At 52.8% G+C, this 24,837-nt stretch overlaps 1 protein-coding gene across 1 annotated transcript in view; it reads right to left on the reverse strand.

Annotated features, from left to right (window-relative positions):
- The window catches only part of Scn4a (sodium voltage-gated channel alpha subunit 4), a 32,125-nt gene that overhangs the window by 6,714 nt on the left and 574 nt on the right, over window positions 1-24,837 (reverse strand). Inside the window, exons 3-17 of the mRNA XM_005070011.4 lie at window positions 24,324-24,415; window positions 23,596-23,910; window positions 21,344-21,407; window positions 21,015-21,156; window positions 19,206-19,415; window positions 18,548-18,698; window positions 16,140-16,378; window positions 13,884-14,057; window positions 12,554-12,910; window positions 6,267-6,746; window positions 3,937-4,072; window positions 3,380-3,534; window positions 2,416-2,589; window positions 1,901-2,023; window positions 207-485 (exon numbers count right to left, since the gene is read on the reverse strand). Coding sequence (XP_005070068.2) covers window positions 207-485; window positions 1,901-2,023; window positions 2,416-2,589; window positions 3,380-3,534; window positions 3,937-4,072; window positions 6,267-6,746; window positions 12,554-12,910; window positions 13,884-14,057; window positions 16,140-16,378; window positions 18,548-18,698; window positions 19,206-19,415; window positions 21,015-21,156; window positions 21,344-21,407; window positions 23,596-23,910; window positions 24,324-24,415 — 3,091 coding nt within the window. The remainder of the gene's footprint in view (window positions 1-206; window positions 486-1,900; window positions 2,024-2,415; window positions 2,590-3,379; window positions 3,535-3,936; window positions 4,073-6,266; window positions 6,747-12,553; window positions 12,911-13,883; window positions 14,058-16,139; window positions 16,379-18,547; window positions 18,699-19,205; window positions 19,416-21,014; window positions 21,157-21,343; window positions 21,408-23,595; window positions 23,911-24,323; window positions 24,416-24,837) is intronic.

Below are 24,837 nucleotides of genomic sequence, written 5' to 3' on the forward strand. Positions count from 1 at the left end.
CTTGCCAAGCCCTCTCCAAAGACCAGCTGCCAGGACGCAGTGGGCAGCATCACATATACTAGAGAGAGGAACATCACCTCTGGGTCCCGTGGCATTGCAAAACAGATTGGCCACCCCTGTCGAGGAACGGTAGTGGGTTCTGATACAACAAGGGACAACTAGGCACTTCTACCCAGTTCTGAGAAGGCTCAGTGGGTGCCACTCACCACCTGAAGGAGGGAGAGATAGCCCAGACCCACGTTGTCATAGTTGACCTTGACGTTCATCCAGCGGACCTGGCCCGTGTGCATGAGGCTCTCACACTCGGACTTGTTGTTGACCACAGAGATGTCGAACCTCTCAGAGGTGGTTGTGTTGACGCAGTAGTAGAACTTCCCAGCAAACAGGTTGACCCCCATGATGCTGAAGATGAGCCAGAAGATGAGGCACACAAGGAGCACATTCATGATGGAGGGGATGGCTCCCAGGAGGGCGTTCACCACCACCTAGGGGCCAGGGTGGTGGCGGGGGTCATTGCTAGATTCGCTCTCAGGCATCTGGCAGGGACTCCCAGCCAGGGCACTGGGCAGAGCTGAGAACTGGCAGTCAGAAAGGGCCAATCTTAGGCAGTCCTGGTGGGAGAGGTCTGCTGGGGTGCATTGCATAGGGTAAGGGTAGCGGGTGAGCAGCTGGTCCTCTAGAAGGGCTCTCTGCTTGACTACAGCCATCAAGGCAGACTGAGGGCACCAGGCTTCTCTGGAAGCTGCCAGGTCATGGGTCACAGAGCAAGAGACAAACACTGCTTTCTTAGCCCCCATAGGAAATTCAGCCCCCCGTGACCTGGCTTGGCTCACTGAATCAGTGAGAGACACAGAAAGGGCATAAAAAGAAGCCACCAAGGTGTGTAGAGCACCAGGATTCAGGGTCAGATCCCTGTCCCTTACCAGGCATGGCCATACAGGCCTACCAAACTGCTTTAGTCTTGGCTGAATCCGAGAATTGTTCCCCCTGCTGCCAACATCCCCTTTTAATTGTTTCTGAAATAGGATCTCATGGTTCCTGGGCTGGACTTCCTGTGTAGCCGAGGGAGCCGGTGAGCTGCTGCTCCTACTTCCACCTCCCGAGCGCTGGGATTCGGGGTGTGTACCACCACACCTAATGTATGAGGTTAGGGCTTTGTGCACGCTAGGTGGTCACTCTACCCACCCAGCCACACCCTAGCTTCATCAGTTCCCCTTTAAGTAAGAGCTACCTCATGGCCTCTAGACAGCTGGTGGCAGGAGCTGGGGTGCTGTTTCTTCAAACCACTCAGTTGGCATGGAAACCACTCTCCTAGCAGGAAGAGGTCTCCAGTTCCAGGATTGGGGGGTCCAGCCTTGGGCCAGTGTCTTATATGAACTGGGGAGGTTGGAGTCTTAGGCTGATCCTGCTACTGCACTGGAACGAGGTCTTATTCCCAGCAGATCTTTCATCACCACTGAAGTCGGGTTGATCTTGCCCAGACCCGGTGTTTACCTGCCACTCACAAGCCTTTGGGGAGCTTCTCTAAAGTGCTCCTGAAGCCCAAGGCATGTTTCCATGCTCAAGAAGGGCAGACTCAGGCTGAAGGAGAACTTGCCCACCTGTGCACACTACAGGCCCCCATTCTGAGGTGGAGAGACCCGTAAACCCACAGGCCAGCCTTCCTTCCTCTTGCTTCCAGCCTTCCAGACTACTGCAGCAGCCTCTGCTGCCCTCCAGTGGTGGGAGCGATAAGTGCATGTCTGCTAGAGCTCAGTGGTGGGAATGGGCCTTCCTGGAGATGGGTCACAATCCAACAGTTTGAGCCTTCTGCCTGACCCTGGTTGACCTTGTAACCCTGCCTCGTGGTGGGTGCTCCCATCCCCCGAGCCCTCCCCAGCGTTCCCCATCCATTACTCACCCTCATGCCCTCAAATCTCGACAGTGCTCTCAGGGGACGCAAGGCCCGCAGTGTGCGCAGGGATTTGATGGGTCCCAGCTCCGAGTAGCCCAGCCAGTTGGCCACCAGACTGATGATGGAGACCTGTAGGAAGTGTGTGTTCATGGGGTTCGGGGTCCCTGGCTTTCCTTCAGCCTGGGACACACCAGAGGGGATTCTGATTTCTGTCTGTCTCCTGTCCCTGGTGGGAAGAGTAGCCTTATGACCTCTAGCACCCTAGAGTCTGGGCTCATCTCAATGATGTCACCTATGATAGTAAACGGGAAAGATAGTACTCATCTCCTAGGGTCCTGTGTGCCTATCAAAGAACGCATGAAAACCCTGCCCTTACCCTGGCAGCGATCATAAGGCTCCAGGCTGTAGCATCTGGGAAGCAGAAGGCCAGTCTATAGGGAGCAGTGCTGGCCTGGGGCCTGACTCTCTACCTCCCTAAAGGCCTTGACATCTGGCTGTGTGACCAGACCCAGGGAACTCACATCCACGATGAGGAAATCGAGCCAGCACCAGGCATTGGTGAAATACACCTTGAAGCCGTAGGCCACCCACTTGAGCAGCATCTCCAGGATGAAGATGTAGGTGAAGACCTTGTCAGCATATTCCAGGATTGTGCGGATGACGCGCCGCTGCTCAATGTAGATGTCCTCGAAGGCCTGGGGACACAGGAACCCACAGTGGCCAGGGGCCTGAAGCTGGGGTAGCAAGCTCTATTCTCCCATTCTGCCGGCTGCTGCTGGTTCCCAGGGGTCTTCCATGCAGGGTAGACTGGGATACCCCTAGGCATCTTCCAGCCCCACAGCCTGTCAGCCTATCACTGGAGTGGCAGACTTCCTGGTAGGAAAGGAGTCTTAGTTCTCAACCAACGGCTGGGGGTCCACAGTGGTGTCCACCCTTAACAACTCCTATCTCCCCACTGGTCTACAGAACAAAGGGTCCCATCTTCTACTTTAGAGACTAACGCTGGGCCAGGGAGATGCCTCTGCTGTCCTGTAGGCATGAGGGCTGGAGTTCAGATCCCCAGATCCCGTATCAAAGCTAGATGGAAGTGGCAGCCTGCATCAATCCCAGTACTCAGGGGACAGAGACAGAAATTCCCAAAGCAAGATGGCTAGCCAGTCTAGCCCAAATAGTGAGCTCAGTGAGAGACCCTGACTCAATGCAATCAGTGGAGGACAGCTAAGAAAGACACCTGCTATCCACCTTGGGTCTCTACATGCGCATGCGCATGTGCACACACACACACACACACACACACACACACACACACACACACACAGATAATGCCTTCTAGGACACCTCCCAGAAACATAGATGAGTCCCCCTTTAGGCTCCCCGGGTTGGAAGTGTCCTGTCTGCATCCATCTTTCATGTAAAGGGGTGGGAGCCTCAGGGAGCAAGGCACCCGCTCCTGCTCCCGCCTGTCCCCTGGGGGAGGGCGCCTACCAGGGCTCCACTGCTGAGCAAGATCATGAAGACAATGAAGGTCTCAAACCAGTTGTGCTCAACGATCTTGAAACAGGCCCGGCGCAGTGTCCACCACATTTTCCCACGACCCTGGGAGATGTCCACATAGAGGCAGGGGCAGCGTTGCACACAGGCTGGAAGGCAGGGGGGTACACGTCACTGGCCATTGGGCGTTCCGGGATGCAGCTTCCCACCCTCCATCATGCGGCCCCAAGACCAGGGTCCCACCTCCTCCCACACCTGGCTCCATCTGGTTCTCATGTGGGGGGCTCAGGCACTCTTTCTACAGCCCATTCTATCTATGTGTCAGCCTCTGCTAAGATTGACAGAGGAAGAAAGAGGCCTCCCAAGCAAGCTCAGGACATCAGCTGCCCGCACTCCCCCGTGTTGCCCAGTCTAGGCCCTTCGGTAGAAGTGCTTCTCAGGCTCGGGAGTTGGCTCCCTAGGGTAGGCAAGGACTGGGGGAGAAAACCGTGTGTATTCCTGCAGCCCTCCGCTGGCCTGGGTGTGCGGCTGGAGTGTAGGTGTGTCCTCACCCTCGGTGAAGCATTCCTCTGGCAGCTCCCCCTCAGGGTTTTCCTCGGCCTGCTCCTCAGGGTCCTCTTCAGGGGGCTTGTAGTCAGCCGTGCTGCAGACGGAGGAGTTCCCATCATAGAGGGGCTGTAGTGGCTTCTGTGGGGACCACAAGGGCGCGTGACTCCTGGGTCCCAAGAGATACCCGTATTCTTCCAATAGGTGGGGTGGCATGGGAGGGGAGAAGAGAGGGAGCAGGCTCCATTCATTGACTAGTTCATTCACTTATTCACTCATTCATTCATTCATTTACTCAGCCTTTGCAAAGGTGTCACTATTCCCTGGCAAAAGCACCCTAGTGACAAAGATGTCCTCACTTCTGCCCTCGCGGCCCTTGAGACCCAGGAAAGCACAGTGAAGTCAAGAGGAGGTCTCACCAGGACAGGAGATGGGCTAAGGGATGTTTGGCGGGAGCTCAGTCCAGTGGGGTCCTAGGAGGTGTGCAGGGCTATATGCTTTTGAAGGGGTAAGAATAAGAAGCAGAGCCAAGACAGATCTGGGAAGCCACAGCTGCAGAGAGGAAGCACATGGTGCCCCCAGAGCCCAAGCCTTCCACCCCCAGGGGCTGTTTGGCTGAGAGATACAAAAAGGATGGAAAATTTTCCCCTGCCAAGGCTCCAGTGTGGCGCCAAGGGAATCTGATCACAGTGGGGGCAGGGTGTGTGTGTGGGGGGGGGGGGGTTGGTGCTGTGGCCTAGGCCAGATTTTCAGACTGGCCTCCGTGCTTCAAGGAGATCCTTCATGGTAAAGTCTCTAGAGAGAACGATGAATTGGGCACCCCCCTTCTGTGCGCTCCTGTGTGTGTGTGTGTGCGCGCGCACACACACACACACACGTGCACACACGCAAGTGTTGCAGCTCTCTATCCAGTGCACTAGCCAGAAAACCAAGGGTGGACATTTCTTTTTGCCAGCTGACAGAAAGGAAAACTGAGGTGTGGAACATTTGGCCAACCAGGGCATACACCAATCTGCTGGCCTCATCCCTGCACGTCAACCCCCATAACGACCTTTGAAGCTCTGCTTGCTCCTCAGACCTCTGGCCTTCTCAGAGCCATGGACCTGCTACTTTCTAGCTAGCCCTTCCCCCACTGAGTTCCTCATACCGAGGTCGAGGTCGGTGCCACGTTTCCTGGGGTATTTATAGCATAGCAGGCGCTCAAGCCCCGGGTTAGTCAACATGCCACATACTAGTGTGTGTCGGGGGTTGGGGTAAGGTAAAGAGCTTTTAGGACAAAGTTAATTAGGCTCTATTGCCCTCGTCAGGCCCAGGGCTGAGGGGCAGGGTGGGCAATGTCCCTTGCTTCCATCACGTGTTAATTCTTTTCCTGTTAGGACTGCAGGAAGGGTGAGGGGCTTAGAGTCAGCTCCCCCTCTGGCAGCCGGGACAGGGTTCCAGACTCAGGGTGACCACCACCTGTGTCTCAGTAAACCCCTAAACCCTCAAAGGGAGAGCAAGAGGAGAGAGCTATCCTAGGCCGGCGGGGCTGAATGGATCAGGGTTCTACCTTGTCCTTGTCTCCAAACTCCCATTGGGTTCTCTTGCTCTAGTCCTCAGATCCCTGACCTGAACCTGGTACCCTGTCCTACACTAGGAAGTCTGGAACAGCTCCAGAAAAATTCCATGTACAAATAAGTGACTGTGCCACTTTCGGCCAGCAGGGGGACCTTGGGGCTAGAGATCAGATCAGAGCGTATGTGGGGCAAAGACTTGGCAGACCTTCAAGTCCAGGGTGGTTTTTAAGAGAGGCCTATTGAGGTAGGCATGGTGGCGCACGCCTTTAATCCCAGCACTCAGGAGGCAGGGGTGGATCCCTGTGAGTTCGAGGCCAGCCTGGTCTACAGAATGAGTTCCAGGACAGCCTCCAAAACAATACAGAGAAACACTGTCTCGAAAAACCAAAAACCAAACCAAACAAACCAAAACACGAGAGAGAGAGAGAGAGAGAGAGAGAGAGAGAGAGAGAGAGAGAGAGAGAGAGAGAGAGAGAGAGAGAGAGAGAGAGAGCGCTCTTGGGTCCCCAGTGGTTTAGCTGAAGTGCCATAGACAGTGCCATCTGTCCAAGAATGCCACCTGGTGGCAGAAAAGGCCCGGGTAGAGTTTTGGCCTGGTCAATTGTAGCAATCCTGGTGCCTGCCACAGTCCAAACCAACACAACGCCACAGGGCAGGAACCTTTCACCAATGAAGGAACTAAGGATCAGAAAGGTTTTATGACTTGTCTAGGTTAAGCAAAAACTTAGAGCTGGGTCTCACTGGCGCTGGCCCCTGCAGCCAGCCCCTCAATGGCTCACCTTGATGTCTTCAGGCTCCGAGAACGTGTCAGTCTCCTCCTCTGTGGGCATCTCCAGGTCGGACTCCTCAGAGGCAATGGGCACCTGAATGGTGAGGTAGGGGTTGTTGATGAAGTTGAGGTGCTCCAGCTCGATGCTGGAGCGCGGGCCGTCAGTCATCAGGCCCACGTGGTTCAGGATATGATTGTCCTTCAGTTCCTTGTTCCCGTCCTCTGGTGGCGGTTCCTTCTTCTCGTCTTCGGGAGCACTGTCCCCAGTCTCCTCGGCACCGCCCGGCTCACCAAGGCTGAGCATTATGTCCTTGGGGCTCAGGATCTTGCCGTGCAGCAGCCCCAGGAGGAAGGCTTTGGCAAAGCCAATGCCCCACTTGATGCGCCCGATGGCGATCTGCAGGTTGTTCATCTCGCCATCTTCATCTGAAGCTGCCAGGCTGTCAGCACTGAAGGAACTCAGCAGGAGTGCCAGGAACAGATTCAGGACCTGGACAGCAAGGGGCAGAAGATCTCAGGTCAGGCAGGGTCTGCGGGATACCACCTTCATCCCACATGGGGTCCCAGAGCTACACAGCAGAACTGCCTTGTGTTGGGCACTTACTAGGATGCTATCTGCCAGGTGTAGTGGCATACCCCTTTAATCCCAGTACTCGGGAGGCAGAGGCAGGGGGATCTCTGTGAGTTCCAGGACAGCTTGGTCTACAGAGTGAGTTCCAGGACAGTCAGGACTATATAGAGAGGCATTGTCTCAAAAATAAAGACCTAAGTAAATAAATATAAAAGGATGCTACCCACTGTCACGATTGCCATTGAGAGGGATGCTAGTATCAGTCCCACCTTACAGATATGGAAACGGAGGTTCACATGTGTCATGGGACCCTGCTGCCCAAACCAGTGACAGGGTTTGGGGAGGTATGCTGGGTAACAGAGGCTATTACTGTGACTGTCTCTGCTTTCACTGTTGGGAAATAAAGAGCAAAGGGCAGCCACAAGCTTCTAAAAGCTTTAGGAATCTCCCTTTTTTGTTAGTGTTGTTTAGTTTGTTTGTTTTATGAGACAGGGCTTCTGTGTGTAGCCCCGGATGTCCCAGAACTCACTCTGTAGACCATCTGGCCTCAAACTCATAGAGATCCACCTGCCTCTGCACGGGGATTAAAGGCGTGCGCCACCACCACCATCCTACTGCTGACTTGGTCTTAAAAGGTCAACCCATCCACTCCCTCCATTTTATTTCTCAGGGACAATGACTACAACCTGCCACATGGCCACAGGAAGCCCACAGCCTAGTGAAAGCAGACCTTTGATCAAACAAATCCCTTATTATGGATACAGGTGGCAATAAAAACTAGGGGACAAGTTTTGGCACCATGCTACCTAGCTCTACACTTTAACTTATTAGGCCATCCTGTGCTTCATTTTCCTTATCTATAAAATGAAGGTAATTCCAGCATATTGTGACTGCTAAAAAAAATTAATACAGGGGGCTGGAGAGATGGCTCAGTGGTTAAGAGCACTGATTGCTGCTCTTCCAGAGGTCCTGAGTTCAATTCCCAGCAACCACATGGTGGCTCACAACCATCCGTAATGAGATTTGGTTCCCTCTTTTGGCATACAGACATACATGGAGACAGGATGTTGTATTCATAATAAATAAAATAAATCTTTAAAAAAAAGAGCACTGATTGCTCTTCTAGAGGACCCGGGTTCAATTTCCAGTACCCACATATCAGCTCACAGCTGTCTGTAACTCCAGTTCCACGGGACTTGACACCCATGGAAAAACTAATGCATACAAATAAAAATAAATAAATTTCAAAAATGTTTTTTAAAAAAAATCAATACAGATAGAAGAATTAATAGGTGCTCGCACTGGCTGCTATCACACATGCAATCATAGATAATTGTGCAAGGCATAGGGATTAAATGATCAACTCCGAGGTTGGGTCAGCATTTTGTAAATAAGAAAACTGAGTCCCAGAAAAGCAGAATGATTTGTCCTAAGACAGACAGCAGAGCCAGGACTAGATCTCAGGTTTCCAGTGTCGTTATACAACCTTAGAGGGCACCGTTCCTTCATACTACAAGATGACCTGTATCCTGGGAGGCTTTCAATATGGCAGCCCTTCCTCCCACCAGCCTACCCATCTTTGAACGACAGATGAAGGTGAAGCTGTCTGGGAGAGGAGGTCATAGCTTCTGCCTGCCAAGGGCATAGCCAAGGTCTTACTCTCCTGGGCATGAGGGGATAGGGGAGCTTATGTGTGAGAATCTACTGTCCTTGAGTGTCTTCATGTGTCCCACTGCCTGGCACGGTCAGTGTCCTCCAAGGTCTTTTCATCCTTATCTTAACTATCAGGTTAATATGGTATCTTTAAAAATTATATTAAGATCTTCTTCAGGGGAGTGTGCTTGGGGTCACCGCCCAACATCCCATAGCTTCCTGCTCAGGCCCCCACCCATATTTACTGGTCTTTCTTCTCCCTTTGGGGAGGGGACATCCTGTTGCCAGAAACGCATTTGAGATGGGAATTAGCTGCTCTCTGGGCCAGGGTTTGCACACGGCTCCTGCCTAGGACAGAAATAGCCTCCTGGGGAATGGGGGAGGGGCAGCCGAGGGAGGGCAGCCTCTCGGGAGCTCTGGGGGAGGGTGCCCATGTCCTAGTCCCTTCGCCTTCTCCACACTAACCCAAGGAAGCGACCAAGCGGCATGGACACGGAGGGCTTGAGTGCTCATGAAGGCTGGCAGGGTGCCCGTGCCCTCTGGCAGACGCCTCCTTCTCTGAAGCCTGAGAGGGAGAGGGTTGAGAGGGGTGGGAGGGGGCAGAGGCCAAGGAAATGAGTAACCCTGTTTCCCTGACTTCTGCAAGCCCTCGGAGCAGACTGGAAGAGTCATAGAGATGGGCTGGAAAAGTCAGTAGGGTACGTGTGTGCGGCGCGTGCGCGCGCAACCGTACACAGAGGAGGCAGGGCAATGCCATGACTGTAGGTTCTGGAGCCTGAAAACTTGGCTCCCAATACGTTAACTCTGAGCCTTTGCTTCCTGCTCTCTGGAATAGACACATCAGTCCACCCGCCCGTCCTCGGGTGGTGGTGAGGATTGGCTGAACACACAGCCGGAGCACAGGACTCTGCGCAGCTGCTGAACAAGTGTTGCTGGCATCCAGGGTGCCGTGACCACTGCCAGCCTTACGGGTGCTGTGGTTACTAGAGTCACAGACCCAGCTCCAGTCCCAGATCAGCATCTTGGGAGCTGGGTATCTCTGTGTGGAGACAGCATTCCCTGCATCACAGGGTTGTGGGGGAGGGTTACCAGGAGCTCTAGGCTAATAGCTGGAGCGTCCCTCCCCCAAGAGGAGGTGGCTATGGATTTTATTAATCGATTACTACCTAAAACTACCCACCTGCAACATCTGACCCCCCTGAACTCAGAGGCTAAGCACTGAGCTGCCCAGGTAACCCTTATGACCACCACCACCACTGGCATTCCCATTTCCCAGACAGGAAAACTGAGGAAAAAAGAGGTTACAGTTATTGCTGGGTGTGTGCCAGTGAGAAGGCTGAGGGTATAAAAAGGGATAGTCACACAGCCTAAGGACCTGAGGTAAATTACCAGAGTCCATAATGGAAACATAGAGTCTCTTCTCAAAAGTGTCCTATTCTCTCTCTCTCTCTCTCTCTCTCTCTCTCTCTCTCTCTCTCTCTCTCTCTCTCTCTCTCACACACACACACACACACATGTACATACACACAGATACACAAACACACACATGTACATACACACAGACATACACACACACAAACACACAATACACACACGAACAGTAAAAAAATCTTAAGTGGGCTTGGTAGTGCGTGCTTGCAGTCTCAATACTTGAGTAGCTGAGGTGGGAGGATATTGAGTTCAAGGACAGCTGTGGTTACAAAACAAGTCCTTGCCTCAAAAAAAAAATGTGGCACAAAATGTTCTTGACTGCCCTTGCACAGAGAGAGGTCACCCTTACAGGTTCTTTTAGCCATCCTGACCCTTAAATCTACACTCACAAACTTTGCCTTCAAGCATGCCCACCCCAAGTTTGGCCCAGAAAAAAAAATTCCTCTTTCTCCCCACTCTCTCAGAAACCCTCCTAGGAACTATAGTTCTCTCCTATAGCTGTCCCACAGTCTCCTCCAGCTGAGGTGACACCCCCTCCCCCATCAGGCTCAGCCCCCTGCCAGAGCTCAGCGATATCTGAGAAGCCCTGACCCAGCATCCCACGGATTCCTCCAGTCTTTGTGGGGATATGCTGGCATTTTCCACCCTCTGTTGCCCAGGGCAAATGTCAGCCACCATAGTGGGCAGCTGGGGGCAGCACTAAGGAGTCCTAATAGGAGTGACCCAAGAAGTCACAGAAATGCTGGCCACCTGGACCACGAGCCTGGCTCCTATCCAGCCTGCATCTCCTCCACGCACAGCCCCACACGCCAAGCCTACAGAAAGGGGTAAAATAGAAGGCGTTCCATCATTTCTGGGTTGCTCAGCACCGGGCTGATTCTTTTTTCCAGACCACAGGACCAGAGGCCGGGAACAGGCAAAGAAGGGGAAGAAAAACTTCGTGGGGACCTGGTCCCACTCCACGCTGCACCTTTCTGCGTACTAGTGAGGTCACCACCCCAGTGACCTCAAGAGTTATGAGTTACGTGTCTTCTGTTTGACAGAGACCCCAGCTTGATGGGAGAGCAGTTATGGTTCAATACGATACAAACAGTGGTGGTAATGAGGATTGTGTAATACAGGCCTGTCTGCCACCGTGTATCAGTTCTTACCGTAAAGCACCCACTACATGAGTATGTTGGCCTGAGTTAGAACCCCCACGTACCCATGAGAAAAGATCTGATCGTTCAGATCCATAACCCTAAGCTAGGGTGGCGGTGGGGTTGGAATGGGCAGAGACAAGCAGATCCCTCACTGGCCAGTCAGTCAGTCAATCAATCTGAGACCCTGTCTCAGAAGACATGTGAAGAGTGATCAAGGGAACCCTTCCTTCCGCATCAACCTCTTTCCTCCACACACATGGGCATGCATGTGTATGTACACCTGCACACACGTCTTCACATACACTACGCACATATGTGAGTGCATCTGTACATGCACACTCATGACGCATATAAACCAGGTGGATAGCTCCTGAGGAATGACACCTGAGGCTGATTCACATGTGTATGTGTGCACCTGCACACACGGGAACAGGTGGGCATGAACACACACACACACACACACACACACACACACACACACACACAAATACAGCCTACAAGCCAGAAATGGTACACACTTGTAATCATGGCACCCAAGAACCTGAGGCAGGAGGATTGCTGAAAGTTCTAGGCCAGTCTGGGTTATAGAGTGAGTCTCAAAAACAAACCAACACTGTCCCTGGACCAGTGACAGCAGCATGTAGTTCCTGTCTGAAACAGATTCCAGCTTTGTTCTAGACTTTGCAGAGTCATATTCTGTGGGGCTGGGGCCAGGTTTAAGAAAGTCCTGCTGATTGTTAAACATACAATGTTGAAGTTCACTGAGGGAATTCATAACAAAACATCATTTCAGGACATGGCCGTGGAAGATAGAAAACTTTGTTTTGGGGTGGGGGTATTTCAAAAGAGGGTTTCTCTGTGTACCCCTAGCTGTCCTGGAACTCACACTATATACCAGGCTGGTCTCGAACTCAGAGATCTGCCTGCCTCTGCCTCCCAAGTGCTGGGACTAAAGTCATGGACCACCACCACTCATCGAAAACTTTTTAAAGTTAGATTTGCTCATTTTATTCTATGTATGTTTTGCCTGCATGTGCATATGTGGGCTACATGAGTGTCAGGTGCCTGAGGAGGTCAGAAGAGGTCATTGATTCCCCAAAACTGGAGTTACAGGTGGTTAGGAACCACCATGTGTGCACTGGGAATCGAACCCAGGTTCTCTGCAAAAGCAGCAACTGCTCATAACTGCTGAGCCATCTCTCCAGCCCCCACTGTTTGAGTTTTTGAGACAGTCTTGCTGTAGAGCCCAGACTGCCCTGACACTCACTAAGTAGGCTCAGGCTCTCTTTGAGCTCACAGAGATCCTCTGTTTCAGCTTCCTGGACGCTGGAATATGGCATCCGCCACCACAAGGCCCGACTATAGAGATCTAAACACCAACAGTTTTGTACAGCTACCCCTAAAACGAGCAAGCCCCTCAAATGAAGAAGAGAGGAACTAGCCACGCTTCACGTATTTCCTGTGTATGAGTCAGGAAGCTCCCCAAGATAGCTTACTTACCACCAGGTTGCCAATGACCATGACCATGAGGAAGACGGTGAGGCACATGGCCTGGCCTGCCACCTCCATGCAGTCCCACATGGTCTCGATCCACTCCCCGCAGAGGATGCGGAAGACGATGAGGAAGGAGTGGAAAAAGTCGTGCATGTGCCAGCGTGGCAGGCTGCAGTCCGAGGCGATCTTGCACACACACTCCTTGTAGCTCTTGCCGAACAGCTGCATGCCCACCACGGCGAAGATGAAGACGATGATGGCCAGCACCAGGGTCAGGTTGCCCAGCGCGCCCACCGAGTTGCCAATGATCTTGATGAGCATGTTGAGCGTCGGCCACGACTTGGCCAGCTTGAAGACACGCAGCTGCCAAGCAGGGGGGAGCACAAGGGTGAATGAGGTCTGGGACCACCAGCCAACCCCAGGGAGCACCGGGAGGAAGCTCAGTGCCCAACGGTCTTAAACCCATCCTCCAGAAAAATAAGGCTTCCCTCTGCCTCTCTGTTAACGGGATATCTTGTGTCTATAGCCTCCCGGTATCCATGTTAAAAAGGGGGAAAAGTCCATTATCCATTGAAGATACAATTTAAAGTTTACAAGTGAGACTGTACACCAGAATTTGCTTTAACATACGCTCCCCCAATAAAAATAGATGGGATGGATGAAAAAAGAATTGTAGCATGTGCGGCTGCAGACATGGCTTAGCAGTTAGGAGCCCTTAATTGCTTTTCCAGAGACTCTGAGTTCAGTTCTCAGCACCCACACTTGGCAGTTCATAACCACCCCCAGCTCCGGGGACCCTACATCCTCCTCAAGCCTCTACACTCACCCACAGCAGACATGTGGCATGCGGACACATGTGTATAAATCTTCAAAACTTTTGAAGATAAAATTGCACTATACTAGTGGCTGTTGGGGGCGGGTGACTGCACCTAAGGAGCCGTTATACTTTGACTCCTTTTTTTTTTTTTTTTTGCTGCTTGCCTGAAAGTCCTCATGGCAAAGTTAAAAAACAAACAAACCAAAAACCAAAACAAACAGACAAAAAAAAAAAAAACCCAACAAACTCATCAGTGAATGTCAAGGGGGTAGAGAAAAATTTAGTAATTATTAAGACCCAAGCATGTTACTAACAAACACTGAAGTTTTGTCTTCCTTCAGGCCTGCAACACGGTTCAGGTCAGCTCCATTGCTGCCCGAGGTCGTCCAATATCAGCGCTTGGTTCCCCACCCCAGCCCTGTGTAACAGGAAGGAAGGACTCGCTTTCTCCTTTTCTGTGTACAGGTTCTGAGGGGCGGCTCTCCGCCCATCCCCCCTCAGCCCCTGGATCTTGCGTACCAGACGGAAGGAGCGGAGCACTGACAACCCCTGCACGTTGGCCAGACCCAGCTCCACCAGGCTGAGGGTGACAATGAAGCTGTCGAAGACGTTCCAGCCCTGCTGGAAATACTCGTAGGGGTCCATGGCGATCAGCTTCAGCACCATCTCTGCAGTGAAGATGCCCGTGAAGACCTGGGGGTGGGACATAGAATCCCTGTCACAGAGCCTCGCAGAGAACCGGGCCTTGGGAGACTTCCCCTCAGCCTCCTGGTAGAGCTTTAGAGACCAGAGGGTAAGGGTTGAGGGCCCCGAAAAGGGGTGGTGTAGTGAGATATCCACCCCACCAGCACCTGTAGCGCTGACCACGCCCAACTCTCTTGCAGTCACAGGGAGCAGCCTGTGAGGATCCTTAGAGCAGGAATCTGCCGCGGCCATCTGCTTTTTCTGTAAGTGACTTCTCCCCAAAATAAATTATATTTAACCTATATTTGAGCCTGGTCCCGTAAATCATTGTCCCTGCATCAGCAGGGTAGGGAGTGGTACCCATGGCCCATGTATGTGTGTGTGGTGACAGGTACAAAGGCCACGCCCATATACCTAGGTGGGTACAACATAGACCCATTCCTACCCATTCCTGACCTTGTGGCCACGGTCAAGTCACTAACTTCTTGGGTCTTCGACCTGATCATAATATTCAACGTTCATGAAGTGCTATCCGGTTCCCACTGACCCCGTTGGCACGCGCTCCTATACAAAGCTGGAGGGATTATCACACTCTTTCCACAGATAAGCAGGTGAGGCTCAGAGAGGTGCACCCCAGCTCCCTTCATGTCCCTCGGTCCCTCAGGTTGTCAGATCAGGATTTCTCTCCTCTGTGTCCGAGCCTCCCTACTAAGTGTAACCCCAGGACCTAGCAAACTTGGCTTTTTGATTTTGAAGCAGGTATCATGTAGCTCAGGCTGGCCTGGAACTCACTATGCAGCAGAAGATGGCCCTGGACTTTTGGTACTCCTGCCTCCATCTTCCAGGTGCTGGGGTTACAAGCATGTGCCATCATGCCTGGTTTTATTCAGTGCTGGGAAAGGAGCCTAGGAAGGCTTGCACGTTAGGTAAGCACTGTACCAACTGAGCCTCATCCTCAACCACCTAGCAAGCTTTGGTGGACACAGGGTCTTGGCACAGACTGAGAGGGTAATCAGAAAAGTCAGATCGGTCTCCTCAACCCCAGAACAGGTGCCTGAGGGCCTCGCAGCCCCCTTAAAGCTCACTGAGCGTGGCCCCCTCCTACCAGGCATCAGCTACTTTGGGTGGACAGCATGCCTAGGTTCACACTGGGTCCCTCCCAAAGCTGTCCCTGGCCACAGCAGGTGCCCAGACAAGCAGCACGGTGTGGACAGTGGGTGGACAGGCCCTGTCCATCACACGCACCCTGGCAGCTGTGCCATGAGCCTGGAGCATGCCCTTGCCTCTCTTGCCCAGCCTAGCCATGGCTGCTTTGGGCATCTTCACAAGATAGACACATTGGCTTTGAAGGCTGGGGATTCTGGTGACATGATTCCTATGCCCCCTACCTAGTGTTGGTACTGTCCCAACCCTCCCTCACAGCATACACTCGGATCTGGTGTCCCCCTGGAGGTAATGGGAGCCTCTTGTCCATTAGCCATGGGTGGGTGGGCCGGCTGGGACTGCAAAGGTTACTGGGAAGGGCGGGGCGCGGTGGGGCAGGGCTGGGGGAGGAGGCAGCGGCTTTTCCCTTTGTCGGACTCCACTGGGGCTGTGCAACGAGGTGCTAATGCCCCTAATGGGCAGGGATAAGCAGTCGGATCAGAGCATGTCGACAATAGCTCAGCAGCAAAGGGCTCAGGAGAGAGCAGCCCAGTGGGGCTGGAGAACCGGGAGGTCTCTGAAGCGAGGTGGACCCGCTGGCATCTGGGTGTCTTTCGCTAGGTGCCCCCACTCCCAGGTCCCTTGGCCTCTTAGGTTAGTGACAGTCTAGGAAAGGTGAGAAACTTGCTACCTAACCCCACCCATTTCTACACCCTGACTCCCTCAACCCCAACTCCTAGATGTGAGTCCTGATCTTAGTTCACCCCACTCTCCTTGTTCCCAAATACCTTGACGTCCAATTACCGCATTCCCTAGACCTCTGCGTGTGCCTCCTCTGTGTGACTTGTGCCAGCTGTCCCCAAGGGCCCGCCATTTCCACACAGGCCAGCAGCCCCGCCCTTCTGTCCTGTCCTCCAGACGACCCGCCCTCTCCTGTCCCTTCCTTACCAAGTTGCCCACGGTGAGCACGTTGTCAAAGTGCTCGGTCATGGGGTAGTGCTCCATGGCCATGAAGAGGGTGTTGAGCACGATGCAGATGGTGATGCCCAGGTCCACGAAGGGGTCCATGACAATCAGGTGGATGATACGCTTGAACCTCACCCACGGGGCACAGCAGTTCCAGATGAGCACCTTGTGTGCACATTTGTACCACCACGGCGGGCACTTCTGGTGGGCCTCCTCCAGCTCTGGAGGCGAGGGTGGGACAGGCATCCGGTGAAGAGTCTCCGTCTGGCCTGACTCTTACTCCATCTAGCTCTTTGCTCCTCCTCCTGTCTCACCCCTTAGCACTGCACATCTCAACACTCTGTTCCACTGTCTTCCTCCTTACAGACTGCCTCATGGGACGTCGTCCAACCGTCAAAGCTCCAGTCTTTTCTGTTCTGACTCTTTTGCCCGCCCCCTCCATAAAGCCTTCCTTAGCCCCAACCACAGCACATCAGTCTCAGGACCAGCCCCCCCCAATCCCACCCACAAGCCCCGCAGGGCACAGCTCCTTGGTAAGCCTTGTCCCGAGCCCCTCCCCAGTAACTCTGCTTTGAGTCCTTGGCAATCCCATTGTCGCACCCCCACAATGCCCTCCCCTAAGTAAGCTGGAGTTGAGCTATCTGCCATCCTCTCAGGTTTGGGATTCTGCCAGGAAAGAGACATACCCTGGTCTCTGACTGGGGAGGTTCCAGAGTCTTTTTTTTTAAAGATGTATTTATCATGTATACAGTGTTCTGGTCTGCATATGTCACTGCAGGCCGTAAGAAGGCATCAGATCTCATTACAGATGATTGTGAGCCATCATATGGATGCTGGGAATTGAACTCAGGACCTCTGAAACACTAGCTAGTTTTCTTAACCACTGAGCCATCTCTCCAGCCCCCAAGGGTTCCAGAGTCTTTAGGGAGCATTGGGGGTCCACTTTAGAGGGTCAGTCCTCAGTGTTGCTGGCCAGAGTTTCTGAAAATGTTCCCTCCCTGCTGCTGGTAACACAGGTTACCCCAGACTGTCCTCAGGTATAAACAACTTTCCCTCTTGAGTGGCTTTCTGGAAACCCTCTATTCCTGCTACTCCTAAGCTGTGGGGTCTGTGGTATGGGGCTGTTCCTTCACCTGGCCTCTGTGGCCTGTGGGAGTGGCCTCCTCCTAGGCAGGTTCCCCAGTGCTTGCTACGGGAAACTTAAGAGGTAAATACTGCCAGGCGTTGGTGGCACACGCCTTTAATTCCAGCACTCGGGAGGCAGAGGCAGGCGGATCTCTGTGAGTTCGAGGCCAGCCTGGTCTACAAAGTGATTTCCAGGACAGCCTCCAAAGCCACAGAGAAACCCTGTCTCAAAAAACCAAAAAAAAAAAAAAAAAAAAAAAAAAGAGGTGAATACTATTGGGGGCACCTATTTTGCAGGTGAGAGAAAGAGACCAGGATAGGTGTCAGGCCCTTGGAGACCCTGGGTAGGACTGGGATGAAGCTCTTTCATAGGCTATCTCTCATGCCTGGGCTCCTGTAGGTGCCCGGCATCTGAGATCTGAAGCCTGAGAAAGAGGCCACAGCAAGAAGAGAGGTGGGGAGCTCTTGGGCCAGCCCTGCCCAGCACCCCCTGGACCATTTTCTGGAGCACGGTCACCTGAAGGCAGAGTGTCAGGTCATGTGAGATGGATCCCTCTAAAGGTTACAGAAGAACCCCGCCCGACTTTGCTTTTAGCACGAGGCAAGCCCTGGGAAGCGACTGGGTCCCCTTTCTGGGTCAGAGGTTGTTTCTAGCCTCCTCTCCTCATTTCCTTCTTTCTCCCATATCCCCATTGTCCTTTCTCCTCCCTTCCTTCCCATCATCCTCTTCTCCCATCCATGTCTGTCTGTCTGTCTGTTTGTCTGTCTGTCTGTCTTTCCATTCAGCAATCTGTCCCACCATCTATCATCTGCCCACCCAGTCAAGCTTCTGTCTGCCCTTCCTTCTTACGGCTTCTTTATTCTCCTCCTGAGACTTGGGTTACCACAGGACTCATGGCGAGTCTGTGATTCTACTTGGGGGAATTTAACCACTGACCTTTCACCTTTACCCAGGAAACACTTGGGTAGTTTCCAGAACACCAGGCCTTCCTGGTTAGTATTATTAGCCTATCCCTTCCTCGTTGCCTTGGCAGCCCCCAAAGCCCTCCCGGAAGCCCCTAGTTCCCGCAATGGCCTGGCCTTGCAGCCAGAAATGGACCAGGTTGACAGGACTATATTTATCCCAGCTTATTTCTTTGGTGTCAATATTAAGTTACTGCCCTCCTGAAGCTGGGTCCAAGCAGGCCCCACCCTGCACCTCAGGAGGCTGAGAGGCTTGGTGGGCAGTGCGGGAAGAGTGAGGGGTGGGGTCACGGGGCACTCACCCTCCATAGCATCTGAGATGGCACTGTCGGCGCTGCAGCTTGGCCTTGGGGGCCCCTTCTCCCCAGACGTGTCTAGGCTGCCATTGCAGTCTTTGCTGTGGGCTGGGTCCCCGTCTGCCTCCCCGCCTTCCAGAGCCTGGGCAGCCTTGGCCTGTAAATCAACAAGGATGATGAACGAGAAGTCTCGCGCTGAGGCAGGGAGACAGACACATTGACTGTCAGAAACTCTCACTGAGTCTTTTGGGTGACAGGTCCCTTTCTCGGCTGACGTCAAATCTAGCACATGTGGAGAGGGGGCAGCCTACAGTGGTGATGACTGAGACCTCTGACCCTAAAGACTCTCAACCCTGATACAATGCTGGGCTCTAGACATGTGTGAGAAAGACAGGAGCTGCTCCTGGGGCCCTGTCTCTGCCTCAGCACAAAGCCATAGACCTTTAACCTGGAGGAAAGTTCGCAGCTCACCATCCCAAACTCCTTGCTGTGTGATGGGGAAACTGAGGTAACTCTTCCACCAAGCTCCCAACCTGGGGCTTTCTGCTCCTTTTGCCCCATTACCCTTCCTTTCAGGCGACCTGGAAGGAACCAGCAGTTAAGGAGTCCAGGCCAGAGGCAGGAAGACCCTTGGGTTCTCACCCCAAACTCCCTGAGTCCACACCTTTTCTAACTCCTCCTGGTGTTTTTTGAATTTCTCAAGCATCTGCTGAAATTCCTCCTCTTTCTCCTGGTCCTCAGCCAGGGTGGCTTCATTCTGCTCAGCATAAGCCATGGCCACCACCGCCAGGATCAGGTTGATGAGGTAGAAGGAACCCAGGAAGATGATGACCACGAAGAAGATCATGTAGGTCTTGCCAGCGGCTCGAAGAGTCTGTGGATGAGACGAGAAGGAGGGAGAGGTCTCATGGCTTCCACAGAGCCCTTCTCCATGGCTGTTGCTTAGGTAGGCAGAGGAGGGGTCCCTCACAGAGCCTGGGAATGCGGAGGCCTTGGAGACAAGGTGTGGCCCTCCTTAGCAACTCAACCATATTCTGGGGGAACTTCAAAATACGTGTGAGTGACCCAGGCATTCTGGTGTCCCAGATCAGAGTTGTGGGGAGTCCAGATAGCCACCCTGAGGTCACAAAACCAGATGGACACATAGCAAACAGGGATTGAAGCCTTGCTTTGCCCCAGAGCCTGGTTCCTAGGAAATGCTCAACAAATAGTAGAGCTTTGATTATTGTTATTACTAATCTCGTTAGAAACACTGTCAAAGATCAGACGACACCTGTTCTACCCATCATAGGCATCAAGTGCAGGCATCCCTTGGTAACCTGGGACCTGGTTCCTTGGATACCCAGGTCTGCAGATGCTCATGCCCCTTACAGGAAGGGTGTAGTGTTTGGTTTGCATCCAGCCTAGGCACAGCCCCTCTTCTAATCCTCTCTAGGTGACCCATGGTATCTAACACAATGTAAGTGTTACACATGCAGCTGCTAGGCTTTCTAAATTATGGAATAAAGATCTTTTCCCACAGGATATTTGTATGTCTTCCAGGCAGGACTCTCCAGCAGTATAAGTTTTCCTTTTTAAAATACTCTCTTCTTCTTCTTCTTCTTCTTCTTCTTCTTCTTCTTCTTCTTCTTCTTCTTCTTCTTCTTCTTCTTCTTCTTCTTCTTCTTCTTCCTCCTCCTCCTCCTCCTCCTCCTCCTCCTCTTCCTCCTCCTTCTCCTCCTTCTTTGGTTTTACAAGACAGGGTTTCTCTGTGTATCCCTGGCTGTCCAGGAACTCACCCACTCTGTAGACCAGGCTGCTCAGAAATCCACCACCTGCCTCTGCCTCTAGAGTGCTGGGATTAAAGGCGTGTGCCACCACTGCTCAGCTGAAATACTTCTCTTTATCTCTCTCTTGTGCATTGCTGGGAATTGAACCCAGGACCTTGTATACACTCAGCAAGTACTCTACCACTGAGCTAAATCCCCAGACTTTTGTTTTGTTTTTCAAGACAGGGTTTCTCTGTGTAGCCCTGGATGTCCTGGAACCTGCTTTGTAGACCAGGCTAGCCTCTAATTCAGAGATCGGCCTGCCTCTTTCTGAGTGCTGGAATTAAAGGCATGCACCACCACCGCCCACTCATTTTTTGTTTTTAAGTATCTTCAATCTGCAGTTGGTTGAATCTACAGACATGGAAAGCCAACTACCATTGTGTGGGGGCATAGTTGAATTTCCCGGCTGTCCTACTGGTTTCTCCCAGGCTGGGCCCAAGTCTATAACAGGCCCAGACCCTCAGCTCATAAAGCAAAAATGGAAAAGGAAAAGGACTGTGGTTTGGCTCTGGCCAGGTATTCCTACGAGCCCACCAGGGGACTGAAGGAGTCCCCTAGAGGAGATGGTGGCCCAGGGGCTTGGCCATTGTGGGTGGTCTCTGAGGAGCAGTGGCCTGGAGGGTGTGTTTGTGGGGCTGAGGGCAGAGAGAGGGCAGTTGTACCAGCTGGAAAAGGTTCTCCCAGTAGTCCTGCGTCATGAGACGGAAGAGAGCGAGGAAGGCCCAGCTGAAGGTGTCGTAGCTGGTGTAGCCATAGTTGGGGTTCCGCCCGGCCTTTATGCACTGGTAACCTTCGGGGCAGTGCCTGTAGTAAAAGGGGGGACTGGCTTAGAATTGAGGGCAGATGGAGGACTCTGGGGAGGGATCCCCATGTTCTCCAAGCACCAAAGCCCTCTATCCTTGCCCCTGGTTCCCCACACGCCTATCCACTCCCTGTCCCGAACAAGCCCCCACCTCCCAGGACACCTGCGGCTCTGTCGCACCACACTCACCCAGCATCACTGCTGTTCCCGCACAGCAGGGCGTCATTGGAGCCCTCCAGGAAGTAGAAGTTCCCTTTGGGAATCAGAAGCCACCAAGAAGACACGTTAGCACACAGATGCACAGAAAACACACACCCACATCACACACCCGTGAACACACCTGTGTGCCCAAGGAGGCCACACAACTACTCCCTGTGTGTCCCCTCCCATCTTTTACAAACAGTTCCAGACTCCAGGGTCTCCCGTGGATAAACTGCAGGGACTCCGGTCTAAGCCACTCCGACTTGGTGCCTACTGTGAAGTCAGAATTCACCAGGAGCCCAACAATGGGCAAAGGGCATGTGTCTGTGTGTATTAGGCTACCACATACTTATTTAATTGTAGGGCTGGGCTTAGAATCTAGGGGCCACAGTGAAGGAAGAACACCATTCCAATAAACAGAGTAAGAGAGACAGTGAGAATGTGTGTTTGTGTGGCACGTGCCCATAAAGGGACAGACATGTAAACAGGACATCCTGTTGACAACCCTACTGGGAAGGGAGCACAGAGTGGGGAATGAGAACTGGGTGCCCAGGCTACAGAAGGATGATGGACTGTCTCTTAGCACAGTGAGAGCTCTGTGTGTGTGTGTGTGTCTGTGTCTGCGTCTGTGTGTGTCTGTGTGTGTGTGTGTCTGTGTGTGTGTCTGTGTGTCTGTGTGTGTGTCTGTGTGTGTGTCTGTGTCTGTGTGTCTGTGTGTGTGTCTGTGTCTGTGTGTGTCTGTGTGTGTGTCTGTGTGTGTGTCTGTGTGTGTGTCTGTGTGTGTGTCTGTGTGTGTCTGTGTGTGTGTGTCTGTGTGTGTGTCTGTGTGTCTGTGTGTCTGTGTGTCTGTGTCTGTGTATGTGTGTGTGTCTGTGTGTCTGTGTATGTGTGTGTGTCTGTGTGTGTGTCTATATATCTGCATGTGTGTGTCTGTGTGTGTGTGTCTGTGTATGTGTGTGTGTCTGTGTCTGTGTGTGTGTGTGTCTGTGTGTCTGTGTCTGTGTCTGTGTGTGTGTCTATGTATCTGCATGTGTGTGTGTCTGTGTCTGTGTATGTGTGTGTGTGTCTGTGTGTCTGTGTCTGTGTCTGTGTGTCTGTGTGTGTGTGTGTGTCTGTGTGTCTGTGTGTGTGTGTGTGTCTGTGTGTCTGTGTGTGTGTGTGTGTCTGTGTGTGTGTCTATGTATCTGCATGTGTGTGTGTGTCTGTGTCTGTGTGTGTGTGTGTGTCTGTGTATGTGTCTGTGTGTCTGTGTCTATGTCTGTGTGTCTGTGTGTCTGTGTATGTGTGTGTGTCTGTGTGTGTGTCTATGTATCTGCATGTGTGTGTCTGTGTGTGTGTCTATGTATCTGCATGTGTGTGTGTGTGTGTGTCTGTGTGTGTGTGTGTGTCTGTGTATGTGTCTGTGTGTCTGTGTCTGTGTCTGTGTGTCTGTGTGTCTGTGTATGTGTGTGTGTCTATGTATCTGCATGTGTGTGTGTGTGTCTGTGTCTGTGTGTGTGTCTGTGTGTGTGTGTGTGTGTGTGTGTCTGTGTATGTGTCTGTGTGTCTGTGTCTGTGTCTGTGTGTGTGTGGGCAGCCTCGGCCTTGTTTCTCAGCACCAACTCTGCACTTTTTTTTTTCAGGGAGTCTCTATTGGGACCTGGGGTTCACCGAGAGGCAGGGTTAGCTCGATGTACAGTGAGCCCCTGAGATCTGCCTGTTTCCACCTCCATCACTGGACTCACAGGTCTGAGTCACTGTGCCTGGTTGTTTTACATGGGCTCTGGGGACTGACCTCGAGTACTCAGCCCTGCATCACAAGCACTTTGCGGATTGAGCTGTCCCCTCGGTCCCAACAGGTGCAGGATTTTTAAGACAGTGTGTCATCACCACATTAACTCTTTGAGGGAAGTTTTGTCATAATTCACTTAACAGGAGAGGGTTTTTGTTTGTTTGTTTTGCTTTGCTGTGCTTTTCTGAGACAGGGTTTCTCTGTGTAACAGCCCTGGCTGTCCTGGAACTCACCTTGCAGACCAGGCTGACCTCAAACTCACAGAGATCCACCACCTGCCTCTGCCTCCCAAGTGCTGGGATTAAAGGCGTGCGCCACCATGCACAGCGATAGGAGAGGGCTCTTAGGGTCATGACTGAGTGACTTGTTGGAGGCTGGTTAGTGCTGGATCTAAGCTTATGTTCTCTGCAAGAAGCAGAGACAGGGGCTGCCTGAGGGGGGCCAGGCAGTCTCCTCCGGCCCTGCTCACCTACGTCATTGATGTAGGCATCCCAGTCAAAGGTGGAGTTGCTGGCCCAGCTCTCCTGGCTGCTCCAAGTATTGTTGCCATACCACGTGTCATTGCCGTACCAGATGTCATTGCCATACCACGTGTCATTGCCGTACCACGTGGCGTTGGTATCATTCATGGGCGGGGGCCAGCGCACACACTTCTGTCGCAGGTTTCCCATGAAGAGCTGCAGCCCCACCAGCGCAAAGACGCTCAGGCAGAAGACGGTGAGGATCATCACGTCGGACAGCTTTTTCACCGACTGGATCAGGGCTCCGACAATGGTCTTCAGCCCTGGTCACAGCGAGGGTGAAAGCATCAGCAGTCGGGGAGGGGGGAGGGCAGAGGACTCCACCCTGAGCCTCAGTCAGCTCCATCTCTGAGGCCGGTTTCGCTCCTTACAGCGTCTTCCCTGAAGCCTTCCTACAGTAACCCTCTCCTGAATACCTCCTCTATGAGGAGCTAAGCTTTGCTGGAGACCAGTGACCTCTAGGATTCAATGAGCTGCTGCCTGACCCTCAGAAGTACACAAAAGCATAGAGGAGCTTTTAGTAACTGTCACTAGGTTAGTGCCCCCAAAGTGTGCTCTCTGACCATTGTCGTAAGCCTGGGCTAGGCTCTCAGAAGCTGAGTGCTCTCTTCTAGGCCTGGGTATGATGGAGGGGGCATGTCTGGCCCAGGCAGAGAATCCCCACACCTCCTAATACCTGGGATAACCGTGATGGTTTTCAGGGCCCGCAGCACACGGAAGGTCCTCAGGGCTGAGATGTTGCCCAGGTCCACAAACTCTGTCACATACCTGAGTGGGAAGTTGAGGTGGGGGATGTCAGAGCTGGTACAGAAATCAAGTGTCTCTGGGTCCACAATGATGATTCCCAAAGAATTCTTGTAACTGGGGTTATTGCAAGGAGTGGGGGGTTGGGAATAACCCCCAAAGTTCCTGTTACAGCCCAAGAGTTGGGAAGAACAGTGCTGAGCTTGCTGCTGGAGAGTGGAGGGACAAGGACAGTCCCGTTCACCCGCCGGCTGTGGGGCTGTGAGTCAGGCTGCCTCCTAGGTGTATCCAGTATGAGGAGGGGACAGTGACTTCTGAGCAGGGCCCTGGGAATGTCCTTGGTCGAGTGGCTCAGTCTGCACAAGTAATTGCTCCTGCCACCCCCTCCTGTCAAGGCCTCTTTGGGGACTAACCCTTCTGACTACTCCCATCCCAGGCCCAGGGCC

Source organism: Mesocricetus auratus, unplaced genomic scaffold (genome assembly GCF_017639785.1).
Source record: "Mesocricetus auratus isolate SY011 unplaced genomic scaffold, BCM_Maur_2.0 Super-Scaffold_100007, whole genome shotgun sequence".
In the NCBI taxonomy this organism is placed as follows: domain Eukaryota; kingdom Metazoa; phylum Chordata; class Mammalia; order Rodentia; family Cricetidae; genus Mesocricetus; species Mesocricetus auratus.